General features: G+C 30.4%; 2 protein-coding genes across 2 annotated transcripts; one reads left to right on the plus strand and one right to left on the minus strand.

Annotated features, from left to right (window-relative positions):
* Positions 1-5,049: 5,049 nt before the first annotated feature.
* LOC114744260 (plant intracellular Ras-group-related LRR protein 6-like) lies at positions 5,050-10,194 on the plus strand. Its single transcript, XM_028932446.1, has 3 exons — positions 5,050-5,244; positions 7,533-7,702; positions 9,250-10,194. The coding sequence occupies exons 1-3, from the start codon at positions 5,050-5,052 to the stop codon at positions 9,917-9,919; spliced, it is 1,035 nt and encodes a 344-aa protein (XP_028788279.1). The 3' UTR covers positions 9,920-10,194.
* Positions 10,195-12,918: 2,724 nt separating this feature from the next.
* On the minus strand, positions 12,919-17,265 carry LOC114744253 (F-box/kelch-repeat protein At3g06240-like). Its single transcript, XM_028932439.1, has 2 exons — positions 16,129-17,265; positions 12,919-13,173 (listed from the first exon to the last, which is right to left on the minus strand). Exons 1-2 carry the CDS (start codon positions 17,263-17,265, stop codon positions 12,919-12,921), a joined length of 1,392 nt encoding a protein of 463 aa, XP_028788272.1.
* Between the last annotated feature and the right edge of the window lie 2,822 nt (positions 17,266-20,087).

Raw genomic sequence — 20,087 nt, forward strand, 5'->3', positions numbered from 1 at the left:
ATAAGATGATTCAAATACATGAAACAATACATAATCTTTTATAAAAGATTTGGAAGCGTGTGAAGTTAAATTGATGGCCATCATATTCATGGCTCCCCAAAAATATAAATATTTTTTAATTATATATATACAATCTCTTTTTCTTTTTCTTTTATTTGCTGCCTATAATTAATTTGGAATGAGGCGCTTTTTTACACCATGAAATACATAGTATATGACCATATGCCAACCGTATCCAATGCAATGTCAAACAATTATTGTTGCATATCCACTTTTAATAATATTTGTTGCATTATAAAATCATAAAATTAATATTAAATACAATTTGGCATTTCAATGGCTAACTGACTATGACCATTTATTAGCGTATATTAATCTATAGATTAGTTCAGACATCGACGAGCATGTGATGCAAGATTAAATACACTATCTTGTGCTTCAAATTTATCATTAATTATTTCTTGAGTCAAATTAAGGGGGAATTTAAATAATTTGTCTCTATCCAATGGCAGAGTGAGATGAGTCACAAATTGTTATTGGCAACTTGAATTGACATCAGAATAATCCTTCTTTCATTTATTCAAAGCCCATTTTTAAATTATACTACTTCATTTCTTAATATAAGAGCTATATAACTAATTTTGACAGATTAAGGAAATTGGTTAATTTAGTTATTTTGCAATAAATATATGTTGACTTCCTAAATTATCCTTATTGAATCATGTAACTACATTTGGGTGGAAATGTGTTACAATCAATAGAGATATTTTTTAGAACACATTATAAATTTAAGAGACAAAATTAATTGGGGTTTTATATCGAAGACAAATAATTAGCTCTTATATTTAAGACTAGAGGTAGTACTTCTTCTAGTCTATAATATAAGAAGTTAGTTAACTTTTCTCACATATTAAAAAATAAAAGTTTCATTAAATGTGTCCTAGAATAACAAAGTTGTTCTATTTTACCTGTGAAAAATGATAAAGTTGTTTTTAATGTTATACTTTCATGATACCTCATCTCTCTCATCTCTCCTATATTTAATAGGGACAAGTAGAAAATCAATTAATTATTATCATGACAACATCTTATATTTTGGACACAATTTTCTTCTAACCTACTTCTTATATTATGGACCAGATATGTGACCTAGCGGAATACTTCAAATTTTATGAGCAGAGAAAACCAAATGCTTCTCACAGATTATTGAAATAAATACATTTTATTTCATATATGACATACATGTACTTAGTTTTAATGTTGTCTATACATATTGCGGACTGATATAATAATCATACATTCATACCTAAATGTTTGTGACCATCAAGGGAAGTGGATCAAGTGCTTCGCAAGATTCCTTAATTTTGGTATTCTTGATGCACGCATGACGCAACAATCTCTGTTGGAGGGAAAATTATATCCAAATCAATGTTTATTGCGGCTTTAATTGAACCAATAATCAATTTTATTTTGAATGATAATTCCCAAAACCATATCTTCTCATAAGCACTATCAAAACGATTAAGGATCTAAAATTTTTAAGTATTTCTGTAATTTTTTAAAAAATACCCATGATTCTTCAATATATTATTGAATTCTATAAATAAACTTTTGGCCAAATAAATGATATAAGTAAGTTGCGCGTCTTTTATTTATCACAACATTTATGCCAATCAGCTATTTTAGTCGCATATACACTTTTAATACTATCGGTTAATAATATTGTTGGCAAAAAATACTGCAAATAATGTTAAAACATCAATATGCTAATGAAAATTAAATAAGTCCAATCACTAACTGAGTCTATGACATATTTATTAGCTTATACAGTATATCAGTTATTAATTAACAAAACATTGATTCAGATATGAGCATGTGAGGCAATATTAAATACACTATCTATGTCTTAAGTCAAATTACGATGCAATTTTCTTAATTCATTAATTAGGTGATTACATAAAAAATTTCACCTTCATCCAATTTTAAAAAAAACTGTCACTTATTAATATTGCCATCAACGTCCTTCTTGTTTCCCCCCACTAACATCGACATACGAAAATAAATATTAAATTCTGTGACCCATGACAAATGCTTCAAATTCCGTGATCCCAATTAAAAAGTAACATTTCTCTTAAATTATACTCCTGTGGTCCTATCTATAGGGTAAAAAGAGAAGATATTTTTTGGTTTTATTCATAGAACAGTAAGAAAATCTTTTTTATGTGGATGTACGATTTTTTCCTTCATCTATTATAATGTATAATAAATAAGGATAAAGTTCAAAAGTTATTGAATTTTAAATGAAAGTTAATAAAGTTTAAAGTTTTTCTTAGTTTATATGAAACATCTTAGAAGTGACTTATAAATAGTAGCAGAGAAGTAGAAATAAATTCAAATCCTTTTAAAAAATTAGCAGGTTTATTGAGTATTTGTGATCAAAGGTAAAATAAAATTTCAAAAGACATTTTCAAACTATATGACGGAGAACCATAAATTCCTGACAATATTTACATATATTCATTAAATTTTAGATATATTTTTGAAATTTCTAGTTCCAATGATGATAGTTAGTTACATTGTAGATTTTTCAGCCAACAGTCCAGCATATCGCAGATATATTGAGAGCTGACCAATATTCTAATGATAATCGTAATAATTAGAACAAGTAAGTAAAATAATAATTAAATAATACCGTTTCAATAAACGTTTTATGTTTGTGGCTGGCCAATATTGAATACGATTTTACGAATGAGAATATTAAATTGTGCATTTTTTCTTATTATATTTAAAAGGTGTACTGTATTTTGTAAAACATGATAACAATAAATATAAAAATTAGGCGAATTATATTAAATACTCCCGTTAGTTAATTTTGAATTTGCATAATGAACTAGAAATGTCATGAGTTAATAATAAGCTTATTATATAATAATAGCAAAGCTGCGTTCGAGGCATTGAAAGTAAACTTTAAACATAAATAGTGAGGGTATATTTGGAAAAACAAATTGAATATAGTTCTCAGGTTTAATTCCTGATTTAAATGGTTTAAAGCAGTCCAACATTCCAACCACAAACGGTTATATAAGGATGAATCTGATCTGTTTTGGTTCCTAAAACAATTATAAAAAGCTTAAAAAATGAGACATATTATATCTTTAATCTAAGATGCATGACAGGTTATACTATTTATAAATTATAAATAATATGGTCATCTTAAATTTCATGCAAAGCATGAACCTCACAATATAATAATTTACTACTTATCAATAATATTGTTTGCTACACTTTTTTTTTTTTTGGTTAAAATTAGGTTTTGAAGAAAACGGATCATCTCAATAATCTTCTCTCTCCTACACAATCTCTTTTATTGATTGTAAGTGAATGGCAGATAAAATAATTTATAAGTGGACAATACATTTTTAAAAAAATAATTGACATTTATTATTATTAGTGGAACCTTTTCCAAAATGAGATTACATCAATACACATTCATTATATTGATCAATAATTAAATAATATATTCGATTTAATGCCATATGTAACAATAACCTTTCACCATTCACATCAAATTAATGGAAGGAATTATGCGCATAGAAAGAAATATGAAGGAAAAAAGTAATTAAGAAATTATAACGAGCCATATTTTGGTCTCAACATTATCATTTCTCTCAATCAATTTCCCCTGCTAACTCCTCCGAAAAAAATCATTTTTAAGTTTTATAAGACAAAACTTTCTTCACATATTTATCTGGTACAATATAAAATCACTTAGATAAGTTAAACCAAACACTCACAAATTTATCATAATATTGTCACCTGGGCTCAAAATGAAGTGATTATTATGTTATAAAATCAATTGATAAAATAATGTAAATATCTCTCAACAACAAGGATATTTTAGAACTAAAATCTGCATATATAACGGTAGGTGAATTCCAGAGAATATGATTCTAAGCGAGATTAAGAAAATAACCTAATCAATAATATTTATCAAAGTCACACGGTTTGAAATGTTAGTTAAAATTAACTAAAAACAACACATATGTAAGATGCATACATATCTTTTCAACTGTACTCTTATTTATAAAGAGAATACATAAAAGATAATAAATGAAGATTTACTGCAGAGAGATAACGAGCATTGTTGTCATACTTATGATTTAACTCTTTGAATTTAACGTTTTATATTTTCAGTTTATAAAATCGTATCAACTCACTCTTAAGCTTATACTATTTATAAACTCAGTTGAATGTACGAGTTTACTATTTTTATGTTGTTAGCTTACAAAATTATGTTAATTTATTTTTAAACTTGTGCTAAATTTTTGAATTTGGTAAACTCTTGTGAGTTTACTATCTAAATTTGCTTAAACTAGCAAGTTTGACAATCTTAATAAGTGACATATATTTAATAAAAAATACTGATTTAAAATTTCAGACAAAGTAAATTTATTGCCTATATCACCAGAGAAAATACTTCTTATAAAAAGGGACCGCGAGAGTAATGTCTAAAGGCGCCGCAACCGCGCCACCCGCGCCATCATATATATAATAATAAACTAAAAAACTAAATTTAATTTAATTTTAATTAATTTAAGTTTTCAAAGGAAATGGAGGGTTGACTTAAGATGGCAAATGGGGCAGCACGCCCACCAGAATATACGGTGGTTGTACTTTTCTTTATGAAACCTAACCGCACATGTTGTACCTTCCCCTTTCTCTCTCTTCTCTTCCGTACGTCCTCTCTCTCTCTCTGTGCCTCATTATAAAAACACGGACCTCTCTCTCTTTCTTCCACCTTCAAACTTCAAAGTTCTCGATCAATCTCTCAGGTCTCTCTCTCTCTGGATCTTTCTCTCTATATTCTCTGGTCTGGTATATTCATCAGTGGTCAAATCTCTGTCAAGAGAAGATCAAATAAAGCAGTGCAGTATTAATTCTATATATAAATAGATAGATATCGTCCTCGGACAATCAGAAAAGATGATGTTTGAAAAGCAAGGAGTCGATCGTCTTCTTAATAATAGTCATCTTCATGATCAGCCATTAATGGCGGGGATGGATCTGATGAAGAAGACGAAGAAGAACAGGAAATCAAACAGAGGGACCACGGCGGCGGCACTGCAACAACAAGAAAAGCTTGAGATTGTCGATCTCAGTGGCTTGTCCTTAGACTCTCTGCCTAATCCTTCTCTTAATCTAGCCACCATCACCAACTTGCACCTCTCCAACAACAATCTCCAGGTACCTATATTTCTCTCAATCATATATATATAATTTTGTTTTAAATAGAGATCCATGTCTCCATTTCGATCTTCTGGTGTTGTGTATATGATCATAATTCTGTTTTTCTTTGAAACGTTGTTTCTGGATCTGGTTTGCTAATGGATTAGTTTTATTTAAGAAGGAAATGGGGTTCGAGTTACCTTCTTCTTTATAATACATAAATGTTGGGGGTATTAAATATACATAGTTTTAATAATTCATACGAAGAAGAACCAATGATTATTAATTTAGCCAAGTATTTCATATATAAAATCAGTTTAACTAACTAGATGATACTTATACATAACATCTTTTCTTGTAATTATAGCATTTCATTAAAGGATAAACTTTCATTCACCGATGGTTTAATTTTACAGCTTTGAAGAAAGATTATTAAATAATTATTCTTATTGTCAGTTTTCATTTTTGGCCAACAGCTTGTAGACACTAGGAAAATTAATAAATAATCAAGAACTATGGATAATAAAAATTGCCATAAATTTTATACTCCTCCGGTCCTAATTATAAAACCCAATTGACTTATTTGAGGAGATTAAGGAAGTAAGTTAAGTTGGTTATTTATAATAAATAAGTGTTATCATTCCTAAAATATCCTTGCTAATTAAGTATATTGGCTAAAACTATCATTATTAGAAGGATTATGTTGGAAAAAAATGCATAAATATAAGAGAAAAAATGGATTGGGTCTTATAATTAGGACCAAATAAAAAGTCAAATTGGGTCTTATAATAAGGACCGGAGGAGTATTATATAAAGGTTGAGATTAGTTTTCATCCCCGGTTAAATACAACCAACGCGCTTATCTTTCTACTGCAAACTTCTTATCAGGAGTTGCTTTCGATTATCTACAAGTGTGTTTTTATTTTATTATATATAACTATTTTGATAAACTCTAACGTATGCAATATTATCTAATCTTGTTTCTATATTTACACATATACGCAATCCACTGTTGACATAAACTTTTTTATATTCTTAATTTATGTCAAAAAAAGGCATCATCATATGAATAACCAAGAGAAAAAGGACACACTTTTGATGGAAGATGCTGAAAACTGGTTATCATTAGATCATCTTTATAGACTCATAGGAAAAAAAGAAATTAAAAAAGAAAAGAAAAAGACTTATTTGTCCTTCACATCCCGTTTTTTTAACGAAAACACCATTTTGCGTACATCACATATTGCTGACTGTTTGTCATGTTTTGTGAAAGTTAGTGACTTTTTTAATATATTTTCGATGCGTTTGTTAGTAGCAACGTTAATATCTGTTGATAACTACATGATGTTATGATTATTCATTTAATATACATTATTGATCTCTAGCTAGTATAACTTTTTTTTTTTTTAAGAATCATTATCCGTATGATAAGAATTAACAAGTATCAAACATAGCTTTTCGATCTGTTTTGCTTTGTTTTTTTGTGAAGAAAAAACTTTGTTTTATTTGGTGGACTTTCGTCCTACTCTATTAGAAATCTCTAGATTTACCTCTCCATGGTTGTATTTGGATATTTTGTGGCACATTATATATATATATATATATATTATCCGATTCTTAATATAAAAGATAGTTTAACTTTTAATTTGGTATTAGATATAAGATCTAATCTACTTTGTCTCTCATATTTATCTTTTTTTTTTCAAATTAGTTTTTGTAGTTGTTACGCATGCTAAATATTTCATCAGTTAGTAGTAGTTCTAACTAATATACATGATTAGCAAGGCTATTTTAGTGATTTTAACTCATATTTGTTACAAATAATTCACTTAATAATATTTTTTAATCTACTCAAATTAATCAACTAGTTCTTATATTAAAAAGCAGAGATAGTATAACATAAAATCTATAAAAATTAACAAGCCACACTTTTCATATATCATAAACGAGAGTCTTTCAAATTTCAATACAGAGTACCACATCTAGTTATGGCAAGAAAATCATGCATGTGCACATAAAAAAGTTAACTACAACAAGTGAAATGAATATCTTGACCTTTCGTGAACTTGAAGAGCCAAATAAGTTTCCTTACTCTCACTTTGTATGTATTAGGTATATATTTTGTGGTATTAATATAGTTATAAATAATACTCATGATTAGTGTTAGGCTGGTATTATAATTTCTCTGGTTCTAAACATAAGACTCATTTTGTAGTGTAATTTATACTACAAAATAGGTCTTATATTTAGGACCGGAGGAGTATATAATAATAGTAATAATAATGATGAAAGTATATATACGACAGAGCATACCGGAGTCGTTAACGGCGAGATTACTGAACGTGGCGGTGTTGGACGTTTACTCGAATCAACTCACCTCGCTTCCTAACTCTATCGGCTGCCTCTCTAAGCTTAAGGTCTTGGACGTCTCCGGCAACCTCCTCGATTCCTTACCTAAGACCATTGAGAATTGCAGGTACTCTCTCTCTCTCTCTCCCTCTCTCTCTCTCTGTGATTATCATATAATATTTGATACATTTTAATATAATTAATTTATCACACTTAAAATTCAAGTATTGTCTGTTTTCATTAAATAACTCCTCTTTTAAGGATAACTCACTAACTTTCTTCTTAGATCATTTAGACGTGATTTGAATAATGATCAAAATTATGTACCTGTTGGACAAAACAAATGATAAAACTGTATGGTTTTTTTTTTTTTGGGGTGGTGGTTTAGCATACATACTTTTTTAACAGAAAAAGTTAAGGCTGTTTCAAAAGAGTTTAAGTGGAATTGGTAAAGATTATCGAACCTTTATATATTCCATATATTGAGGCGGTTTTTTTGAACAAATACTAATTTGTAAGTGTCTTTCCATGTGTTTCTTTCACTTGAAACCTAATTCACTCAAATTTTGTAGGTTTAGGTTGTTTTCTAATGAAAATTAATAAATTTGTTAATCACTATATATGGACAAAAAAGAAATACTAGCTATGATCTAGAAGAAAAGGGAATGTATGTCATCATGATTGTTACTTTTTAGTATCTAGGCTAAGATTTCTTGATCCTATTGAAAGTGGGGCTTACGTTGCAATCCAATAAAACCAAAAGTGGGGGAAACAGTATGAAACACTTAAATGATGTTGTGTCCAATATTATTTAGTGATGATAATTATTATTGGACTAAGATATATATATATATATATATATATTGCTACTTTATATTGTGTGGCTGGCCGATTGTGTTTTCTCCAGACCCACGAAGTCCATCAAATTAACATCACGACTAGATTCGAAAGCCATACAAGTGATTAATTGCTAAATATTTTATTTGTGAAATGATAGCTCTTTGCTTATGGCCTAAAAGCAAGTCGTTTTCATTTCCATCAAGCTAATTAATTTAATTAATTATTATATTGCCCCGCCAGATTATAGCATACGTAACAATGAATTACTATACCCATCAAAATAGTGTTGACTGAAAATTATGCCTCGCATATTTAATTTATCCCATCTGCTTCTTGTTCAATTATTGTGCCTACTTAATTTTAATATACCAAAAAAAATACATATAAATTTCTTCAGCTGAACAGAGAGATGAGGTTGGGAAAGATTTAAGAATCTTTTGAAATTGAAAGCTTGATAGATATTTCTGCGATAAAATTGGGGAGTGGGGACACGTTGTTGAAGAACAAATGAAATAGAAGAAAATATCATAGAAAATGCTTTCGTGAAGCTTCAGCAGCAAGATTAAAAAATTAAAAAAAAATTGAGGAAGAATATTCTACCGTTAGCAGAGTCACCGTTTAGCAAGCAATGTAATAAATTAATACTCATGCCTTTATACTTAATGGGCAAGCTATATATATATAGAGAGAGAGAGCTAAATGAAAGCAATAATATATATTGTATATATTTTTATCTTCTATTGATTCTTTCTATTTTATTCTAGTTGTTACATCAAGGATTAAAAAACATTAATTATTCTAACCACTTTATATGTTTTGATTTATCTTCATCAGAGCATTAGAAGAACTGAATGCCAACTTCAACAAGCTTACCAAGCTTCCGGAAACCATAGGGTTTGAGCTCATCAACCTCAAGAAGCTATCAGTGAACTCCAACAAGCTTGTGTTCCTTCCTCACTCCACCTCTCACCTCACCGAACTCAGTGTTCTCGACGTTCGCCTCAACTGCCTCCGGTCGCTGCCGGAGGACCTTGAGAATCTCATCAACCTCAAAATCTTAAATGTGAGCCAAAACTTCCAATACCTAGAAACCCTACCTTACTCAGTAGGGCTCCTCTTGTCCCTCGTAGAACTTGACGTCAGCTACAACAGAATAAAATCCTTGCCGGAATCCATCGGCTGCCTCAAGAAGTTAGAGAAGCTAAGCGTCGAAGGGAACCCACTGACGTCGCCGCCGAAGGAGGTGGTGGAGCAGGGGGTTGATAAAGTGAAGGAATATATGTGTCACAGGTTGAACTCAGCGCATGAAAGTCCAAAGAAGAGATCTTGGGTTGGTAAGTTAGTTAGATGTGGAACCATAAACGGACGATGGACGAGGAATGGACCTACAAACAATTATGCTCTTGGACCTCAGTATCGTACAATGGAGGGTCTTGGATCACCAAGTTTAATGGCCATGTTCTCTCCAAAGCGTCTCTTTTCGTCACCTCGTCGTTCTGTGTAAATTCACAGGCAATAATATTGTGAATCCCTAGCTTGTGTAGATTTTGCAGTAGACTTTTTTTTGCAGGTTGATAAGTTAGGTCTGGTTTTACGTTAGAGTCTTGGCGAGAATGATGATGAGGGTTCTGTAAAATACTATATAAGCCTCTCTAGTTCTTGCTTTTCTTCTTGGTGTTTTTTCAAAGTTCCCGTAGGACTGCGTCAACAACATAACTACTTACATGTGTGTGTATTTGTGTGCGCGTGTATGGTCCTGTATATTTTTCATGGATTGATAGGACCTACGTCTATGTATGTAATGAAGGTGACGTTGAATATGTATGTGTTAAAATGATATTATTTCTGGTCTTTAATAGAAGAGTTAGATAGCTAATTTGTATATATCAAGAAAATTAATTAAGATAATCATATGTAATAAATGTGAGTTGGATTTTCTAGACTACCATTTTTAATCGGATATTATAACTACTCTTTGATATGAACTCTCTTACTATAGGGATATTTTGGAGAAGAAGTTATAGATTTGAGAAACAAAATAAATTGAAATCTTATATTTAGAATTAAAAGTAGTATAAAGTTAATGACATTGTTCAATAGCAAAATTTTGATAATGTAATATAAGGTGTGCATTTAAGAATTCTAGGAATTAAGGGGGAAAAAAGGCCAATACCAATCAATTGATCAAACCTTATGATCTCTCTTCAAAATAAATATTGTCTGCGTTGGCAAAACAAAATAAATGTATTGAATGGTTGAATTAATTAAAAAAAATTACAAAAATTAGGAAAAGCATAAAATAGATATACATCTTGATCATCATATTTTGTTGTGCTTGCGTTTTCTCTTTCCTACCAAAGGAACCAAACTTTACACATAGTCGGCAACATAAGCAAATGTTAGTATAGGGGTTTGAAACCTATGTATGTGCTGATTTTGAAGATTATACGAAATCAATTGACCATCATCTTCTTTAGCAAGAATCTCATTATCCCCCCAAGATCCTGAGATCGATAGACCAGAGCTTAAGGGTTGGTCCAATCTCAAACTTATTATTAGTCCAACTACTCTCAATATCGTACTCATTCATCAATCCAAATCTTAAATTTCCCAAGACTATATGTAAACATAGCAAGATTCTCATTAATTAAACATTTATTTGCAAAAATCGAAGCTCAAAATAAATCTATTTGCGATCTCATTGTAGCCAAAAACTAACCAGTGAGAAACTTCATTCAAATAACACCACGAAAATGAATAACATATTTCAAAATTTGGGACAACAACATCTATTATTCTCCAAGAATTAGTACTAATGTGCCTCAACTTTACGTTGTTCTCCTTTCGGCCAAAGCCTATTGGAAACTCGAGCAACCTTGTAACCCTAATGTGATCAAACCCAAAACCAAATATGTCTTTTCTAGGTTGCCTTTTAGACTCCAGAACAAGTTTATGCTCTTTTGTTGTTAGGTTCCAAAGAATTAAGCGGCCCTTATTCGGATGATCACCTCGATTGACCGCAAAGAGACAAAAGATGCCATTACATTGACCATTGAAAGGAAAAAAAAAATACTACTTCCAGTCCTTAATATAAGATCTAATTAATTAGCATTTGATGGAATCTTTAATATGTGTACCTACTACAAGAATTACTCCAAAAAAAGAGAGAAGATAAATGCGAGAGATAAAGTGGATTGAGATCTTATATCGAGGATCAAATTAAAAGTCAAACTAGCTCTTATATTAAGAATCAAAGGTATTAGTTCTTATTAGGGAGACGTTCTATACCGTGAAGCATAAGATAAGGTTCGTCTTTAGAAATCAGGGATATGCAAGGCCAATGAAGATTGAAATTGTGCACATCGAAGATAAGGTTGAGGCGGCGATTCTTGGCGATAGAATTGGACCATTCAAGGTGTTTGTTAATAAAAGAAGGGTCAGTGATTAGAGCATCTCAGGATTTGGCTGCACATTTGAATCGAAACAAACATTTTACAGGCAGCATCACTATGATCTTCATCATAAGATCCTCATGAAGATTGTTACTCAGCATTTTCTTAATCTGAGATTGTCTGTTTCTTTTGTGGGCGTTAACAATGGTGTTCGTCTTGGATTCAGAGAAAGATTGAAGGCATGCAGTATGGTTGATAGGCTGATGATGCTCACGTCTGCAAGAGGATAGAGTGACGTGCCAAGTATTTAGGGTTTTGATCAAAAGGTGACGAGCACAGGGTGAGAACAAAAAATCTAATGATTGGGACACGTTATTGAATAGGCAGGAGATTATTCTTGCAATTGTACGTCATGAGTGTTGAGAGGCTTTTGAAGCATTTGTAGAGGCTGTCGTTAATTCTGAGGTTCAAATTGCAATTTGCTAACTAATTAATTTTTTGAACATGAATTTGCAGATAGTGTACTGTTCTTACGAATAATGGAAATCTGGATTAATGATATAAAGATACAAGCATCGCCAGTTCATATTTGAACAAATCTTATAATCTATTCAATGTAAATTCTCTACATGAATGGCCATAATTAACAAGATAAATGCATTCAATAAATTGATCATAAAAATCAAACATAAATCTTCAGTGGAACCAAACTTTCTAGATAGTCGTACATGAAAGTAAATCCTGGATCGAGCATTTGAAGCTTCTCTACATGTTGATTTTGTGGATTATATGAAATAAATTGATCATCATTTTCGTGAGCAACAATCTCGTTATCTCCCCAAAACCCTAATAAAATGGACCCTGGCGTAGGGAGTGCTTCAATCTTAAAATTTTTAGTCCAACTACTTTCAACACCATACTCATTCATTATATATCCAGAACTCATATTTTTCAATTCTATAGTGACACACAAGCAAGGCTTTGGTCCATTGCAGAAACAATTTGTACTGCAGAGGAAACTCAGGAGGCAATTGGATCACACCAAACATCTCTTTGCTAAAATCAAAGCTCAAAATATGGGTTTTACCAATCTCATTACTTCGGACATATCCTAACCAGTGATAAATCCATTCAAACATGAACTCCAACTTGGACAAGACAATACATAATTTGGGATATCAACGCCCATTGTTCTCCAAGAATTGGTACTAAGATTGTGCACTTCAACTAGAATTTCTTCTTCTTCTTCGTCTTCGTCTTCCTCTTCTTCCCAAGGCCAGTTTAACAACCGAACAACCTTGTAATCCTTTGTGATGGGATCGAACCCAAATCCAATCCTCGAATCGCTTGGGTGTTCGGGTTCTTTCTGAGGGGCAGGAATAACTTTCACATCTTACGTTGCTGGGTTCCACAAGATTAATAGACCCTCATCACTGATATTAGATTTTTTATCATGTCCTTTAAAGAATCCACAGAGACAGAAGATCCCATTACATTGATCAGAAATGAATATAATCAATTCCGAGTCATTCTTAATTAGTGATCAGAGGCAATTCTATACGGTGGAGCACATGGGTTTCGTCTTTAGAAATCAGAGATATGCTGGGCGGCAGCTCAAATGGTTGATGCAATTGGAAGATAAGCTTGAGACAGCGATTTTTGGTGGCAAAATTAGACCATTCGAGATGTTTGGTGATAAAAGAAGAGTCAGTGATTAGAGCGTGCCAGGATTTGGCTACAAATTTGAATCGAAGCAAGGATTTCAGAGGCCGCCTCACCATGATGTTCATCATGAGATCTTCAGGAAGATTACCGCTAAGCGTTTTCTCGTTGCTTGAAAACATCTGAGATTGTCTGTTTCTGTTGTCGGTGTTGTTGATGCTCAACATTTCCTGCGACTTTCTCGTTTTCCTGGGGTTTTTGTATTCGGCAAAGATCCAAGGTGTGCGGTTGATTTAGGGTTTTGATTTGGGGCAAAAAGATATACTCCTCCGGTCCTAATTATAAGACCCAATTGACTTATTTGAGGAGATTAAGGAAGTAAGTTAAGTTGGTTATTTATAATAAATAAGTGTTGTTATTCCTAAAATATCCTTGCTAATTAAGTATACTGGCTAAAACTATCATTATTAGAAGGATTATCTTGGAAAAAAATACATAAATATAAAAGAGAAAATGGATTGGGTCTTATAATTAGGACCAAATAAAAAGTCAAATTGGGTCTTATAATAAGGACCGGAGGAGTATTTAAGAATGATATTTTCTAGAAAGACAAAATAGTACTTCTCCGGTCTTTTATATAAGACCTATGTAACTAATTTTATTAGATTAAGAAAGTTAGATGAGTTAGTTAATTACAAAAAATATTATATGTTTTTTGTAAAACGCCATAATCATCTTCCTTAATATTCCTTTTTCCTCTTCTACTTGATTATGGTTGAGAAGTATCCATAGGATAATTTAGAAAAAAATTGATAAATATAAGAAATAGGTCTTATATTTAGGATCAAAACTAACTCAATAAGTAGGTCCTATATTAAGGACTGGAACAAGTAGTGTGTGTGTGTAGTTTTACTATATACGTTTATTGTTAAATCAACAATAAACATATATCGTAAAACTTGTCAACGTCCCTCTCAAACATCCCTTGATTTTATTTTCATTTTTTTATTTTTGCAAAGTAACAAATAATTTCACTTTATTATTTCAATCCATCTCTAATCAGATGATGTTATCTCTCAAGCTAAGCATTAAATATTCATATAAGATGAAATATGTATTAATAAACAAGAAACAAACCAAAAAAGTATAAGCTATTTGTAAACAAAATCATGAATAATTAATTAAAAAACCAAATTCAAAAAAAAAAAAAGAGATTTGAAGGAATAGTTTCAAAAATGTTACAAAAGATTCTAGGAATGTACACAAATACAGGGGGAAGAAATTAAACTTATAGGTGAAGGTAGATTCTTTTGATCCTTTATTTTAGTATGAATTTTTTTTGTAAAAATTTATTTTGTTATATAGCAATTCTCTAACTTTGAAATATATTCAAAAGCTTCCTAGTTATTAATAAGTAAATTGATTTAAAAATGATACTTTAATTTCAAAGCTAAAAAATAGTAATTAATACAATAATCACAGTTAAGATATTTTTAAGGCTCAATAATAAATATCAAGTTAAAAATAATTTAATGTAACATACTAAAAATTATAACATTAAAATAAAGAAGTTTTATTTTCAGAATATTTTATTTAAATACTTAAAATTACAACATGAACATAGCGGACGGTGCGTGGTACCGCGGATTTTCGATGGCAGACAGTGGGTAGTGGACGACGGCAATGGGGGGTCTTGGGAGGACGATAGGTCAGTCTCAACGATTTGGGTGGGGATGAGAAAAATTATACTCTGCATAAAATGTGTGAGCTTTTAACATTTTATAGGCAAAAAATGCTGCATTTTTGAAATTTTAATTGGGAAAATTAATTTGCCAATCCTTAAAAAGCCTAAACTAATAGTGTTATAACGGAAGGACTTCCATCAAAACAAAAAAATATAATAAGTATTCAATAAAAAAAACTACAAGGACCTGATTCAAAACCAGGTAAAATTATAAGGATTGGCAAACTAATTTTTCCTTTTTAATTTTATGATTTTTCAAAGAAAAAATACTATCACATTGTCCAATTTCTTTTTAATTTAGATACAATTTTTTAAAGATCATAAAAAATTTAAAACTGCAGCATTTTTGGCCCTATGAAAATTTTTAAGTAGAATCTAATAATAAAAAAAAATATCTGGGAAGTTAAAAAAACTTAAGAGACAGTTGAGAGGGCTTCCGACAAAGGAATGCTTAGTTAGTTTTCTATGTTTGGTGGTTTCAATGGAATAAGAAATTTGTTTTATATCTCTTTCTGCTTTTTGTCCTCCTCCTTTTCAAAGATAGGCATACAGTTTGTTTTCTCTCTTAGTTCACATATGATCAATCAGTATATCCAGTATTAATACAGCAAAACAAAATCGTCCGGGTTTAGATTATATAAATCGATCTAAAGGCACCACAAATACCAATAACGTTAATTATATGTGTAACGAAAGGTCTATTTAAGATATGTCAAAAAAGAAACAAATAAAAAAGAAAAGGTGAATATATATAATTGATGAAACGTTATTTGATATGAACTTTCTACGCTGGCAAAACAAAATAACCGCATTCAATGGATTAAATTAATGAAAAAAATTAAAGCAATTAATCAAAGAGGATGGCATGGGCATAAAATTAAAAAGAAATCTTTTGTCATACTTTGTTGTGTTTACCCTTGCTCCCAAAGGAAGTAAACTTTCCACATAATCCACCATCATCATCAGGCTCATGGTCGTTCCGAAATGGATTTGAAACTTCCGTCCTTGTTGGTTCCAAGGATTATACAAAATCAATTTACCAGCACATTCAACAAGAATCTCATTATCTCCCCAGAATCCTAAAATATTCTCAATCGCAGTCAACGATCCAATCTTAAACTTCTTAGTCCAACTACTCTCAATACCATACTCGTTCATGACCCAAATCTCCACATGATGCTCGTTCAACGCATAGGAGAAATAGTTAGCAAAAATAGCAAGACTCCCATCTACTATTGAGAGAACATTACTAAAACGAGAGAGATTGGCCTCTGGAGGTAATTCGATAATCCCAAAAACCTCTTTACTATATTCAAAGCTCACAATAAGCTTATCGATATTATAATCATCATTAGCTAACCAGTGATGAGCCCCATTCAAATAAGACCTATTCATATAAGAAGAAGAGAAGAATTCAAAACTTGGGGCGACGACATCTATTGTTCTCCAGGAATTCATGCTGAGATTGTACACTTCAACTGCAGCAGATTGTTCTTGTTCTTCTTGAGGCCTGTTTGGAAATCCAACAATCTTGTAATCCTTTGTGATGGGATCAAACCCAAATCCAAACACAGCATCAAAAGCTCCCTTAATTTTGGATTGATGCTGAGAGGCTGGAACAACCTTTACCTCTTTAGTTGCAGGATTCCACAGAATTAAACGGCGCTGTTCATCATCGTTTGATCTAGAAGACCGATAGAGATAGAGACGGAGAGAGAAAATCCCATCACATTGACCACAAACTGATATCCATCGCAAATTTAAATCTTTCTCAGAGAAAGGCAATTCAAAGTCTTGGACTAAACGAGGTTCCTCTCTATTAGAAAGCATGGAAATGGAGGGCGGCGTATAGGGATTCGATTGGAACATGAGCTTGAAGCAGCGATTTTTGCTGATAGTATAGGACTGTTCAAGATGTTTGTTAATAAAAGATGGGTCAGTGATTAGGGCGTGCCAGGATTTGGCTACACATTTGAATCGAAGCAAGGATTTTACAGGTAGCCTCGCCATGATCTCCGTCATGAGATCTTCAGGAAGATTGGCGCTAAGCATTTTCTTATCGCTACAAAGCATCTAAGTCTAAGATCGTCTGTTTCTCTCTTATGGGTATTACTTCTCTTGGATTCAGAGAAAGATCAAGGAATGATAAAATGTGTTGTGTTGCTGATATGGGAGGATGTTTATTAGTAAATTATTATATATATAATTATAATCTCTTGATTTTCATCTGCCAAAAGAAAGTGGTAAAAACTCTTAATTTGCGTATTATTTTCATAATTATCTTTAATGTTTATTATTTTTAACTGTACTTTCGTCCCAATATTTAATTTGGTTTTGTATTTCAAATTTTATTTTCATTTTTGAATTTTTGTAATATAACAAAAAATTCAATTTATTCATAATTTTAATTGTGGTTTGCCTCAATAGAGGTAACAATAGAATACAATCTCTGATCACTCGATATCTCTTAATTATTATCGCATCGTATCTGATAAAAAATATTTGAGATAATAATAAATTTTCAGAAATTGTACCTAACGAAATATTAAGAATCAATAGATTCATTTTGCCCACCAAGAAAAAAAATCAAGAGATTTCCAAGGAATAGTTTCAAAAATGTTACAAAAGGTTCTAAGAATATATGCCAGGGGGAAAAGTTAAACTTATATGCGAAGGAATATATGTTTTGATCCTTTATTTCTGTATAAATGATTTTACACTTTTTAGTTTTATTTTGTTTTATAGTAATTCTCTAACTTTTAAAATATGGTCAAAAGCTTTGTAATTATTAACAATGTTAAATATTAAATAAGTTAACACTGAAAAATCAGTAATTAATGTATAATAATTACAATGAAGATATTTTTAAGGCTTTAAAATAATAAATATCAAGTTTAAAATAATTTAAAGTAACATATTAGAAACTATAACTTTAAAATAAATAATTTTCGTTTCCAAAATGTTTTGTATTGGCACGATGGCAGAGCTCCATTGAAGGTAAGGCCGGTTTTCCATGGCGGACGGTGGGTAGCGGAAGACGGCAATGGTGGGATTCGGAAGGACGATGGGTCAATATTCAGGATCCAGGTGTGGATGAGAAAAGTTTTTCAAGGGGGAAAAAAATATTTTCCACACGATTATGTTGGAAAGTGATTTTCCACCATTTTTTTTTCATTTGGAAAATCATAATTATATTTGGAGAATAAAATATTCACGGTTAACGAGTTCAAATTTCGTATTGGTAAGTGCAAAAAAAAAAAAATTTATGCAAAACAAAGCTCTTATCACACACCTATATTTTGTATACTGTGAAATCATTTTTAAAAAATTAATGCAAACACTTCTAATTGGTTTTAAAACATTATTACTCGGTCTTTCAGCCTTCTCGTGGATTTCATGTAGATTCTAGCTGTTTTTTTGTCTTCGATTTGAGGTGTCAACTACTCCTCTTTTGCTGGCGTTTAATATTTTCTACTTCTCAAATATTTTATTGGTTTTTTTATCATTATATTCTATATAAAATAAGTAACATTTTGATATTTTATTTGTAAAAACTTATACGATTTTCAATTTTTTACAATTTTTAAACAAATTATATCTAAATTTAAAAAAATGTATTTTTTTACAAGTAAAATATCAAAATGTCACTCATAAAAAACCAAAAAAAATAAAAAGGTAAAAAAAACATTAATGAACAACAAAGGGAGCTTCAAATCTGGGAAATCCGCTATCCTTTATGAACAAATTAAATTGGTAGAATAAAGAGTATCTAAAACCACAAACAGTATATTAATAGGATATAATTTAAAGTAAAATAATGCGAGCATCCACATCATTGCCTTCTTCCATTGAAAATCGTCCCACCCTGAATTTATGCACCTTCTTCATCATGTTTCTGGAAATTATATGCAAAAATTTTTAATAATGTCATTATTTAGAAATTAAAATTATTTTTATTAATATATTTTTAAAACTTGTAATTTTAAATGAATTTATAATCCCATTTTTAAATTTAATAATAATTTTAATCTTTAAATTTGGTTGCAATTTTTACTAGGGAAAATTAGAGAAAAAGAAATAGAGAGAATAATATTTATTAGAGAGGACCATACAAATTGTAATTATTGGAAAGAACCGAATATTAAAATATAAATATATAAATAGAAATTCCTGCTCTTACATTTTTTCCCACATTCCCTATTCTATTTTTAAAATTAATGTGAATTTTTAAATTTCATGGATTAAACCAAATTTCCCTCCAATTTTACAACTTGTGTAAATATCTGATTATAAGTTATTCCCGAGCGTTGTTCACTTATGACAAAATAGAATTTTATTTTCAAAATCAACACAAACTTTATTTAAAAATTTAAAAATAAAAGTTATATAATTTTAGTAAAATTTGGAAGTATACTTTAATTTATTATATATGTTAAATAAAGGTTACATGTGTCCCGAAAATTAAAAAATTACGCAATTTTTTTAAAAAATAAAAGAATATAAAAAGTTAAATATTAGTATATCCAGTATTAATATAGCAAGACAAATCATCAGAGTTTAAATTATATAAATATAATGGCACCACAAGTACTAATGTTAATTATGTGTAACAAAAGGTCTATTTAAGATGGTATCATAAAAAAAAAAGAAGGTCTATTTAAGATATGTAGAAAAGAAAAAAAAAGAAAAAGAAAAGGGGAATACATTATACAAGTATACAACTAATGGATGGAATATTATTGTTTATTCAATATAAAGTTTCTATATTAGCAAAACAAAATAACAGCATTATTCAACGGATTAAATAAAAAAATAAAACAGTTAATTAAAGTGGATGGGGATAAGTGGACATAAAAATAAAATAAAAATTATTG

Source organism: Neltuma alba, unplaced genomic scaffold (genome assembly GCF_004799145.2).
Source record: "Neltuma alba isolate B1F8T4 unplaced genomic scaffold, ASM479914v2 tig00004303_pilon, whole genome shotgun sequence".
Taxonomy (NCBI): Eukaryota; Viridiplantae; Streptophyta; class Magnoliopsida; order Fabales; family Fabaceae; genus Neltuma; species Neltuma alba.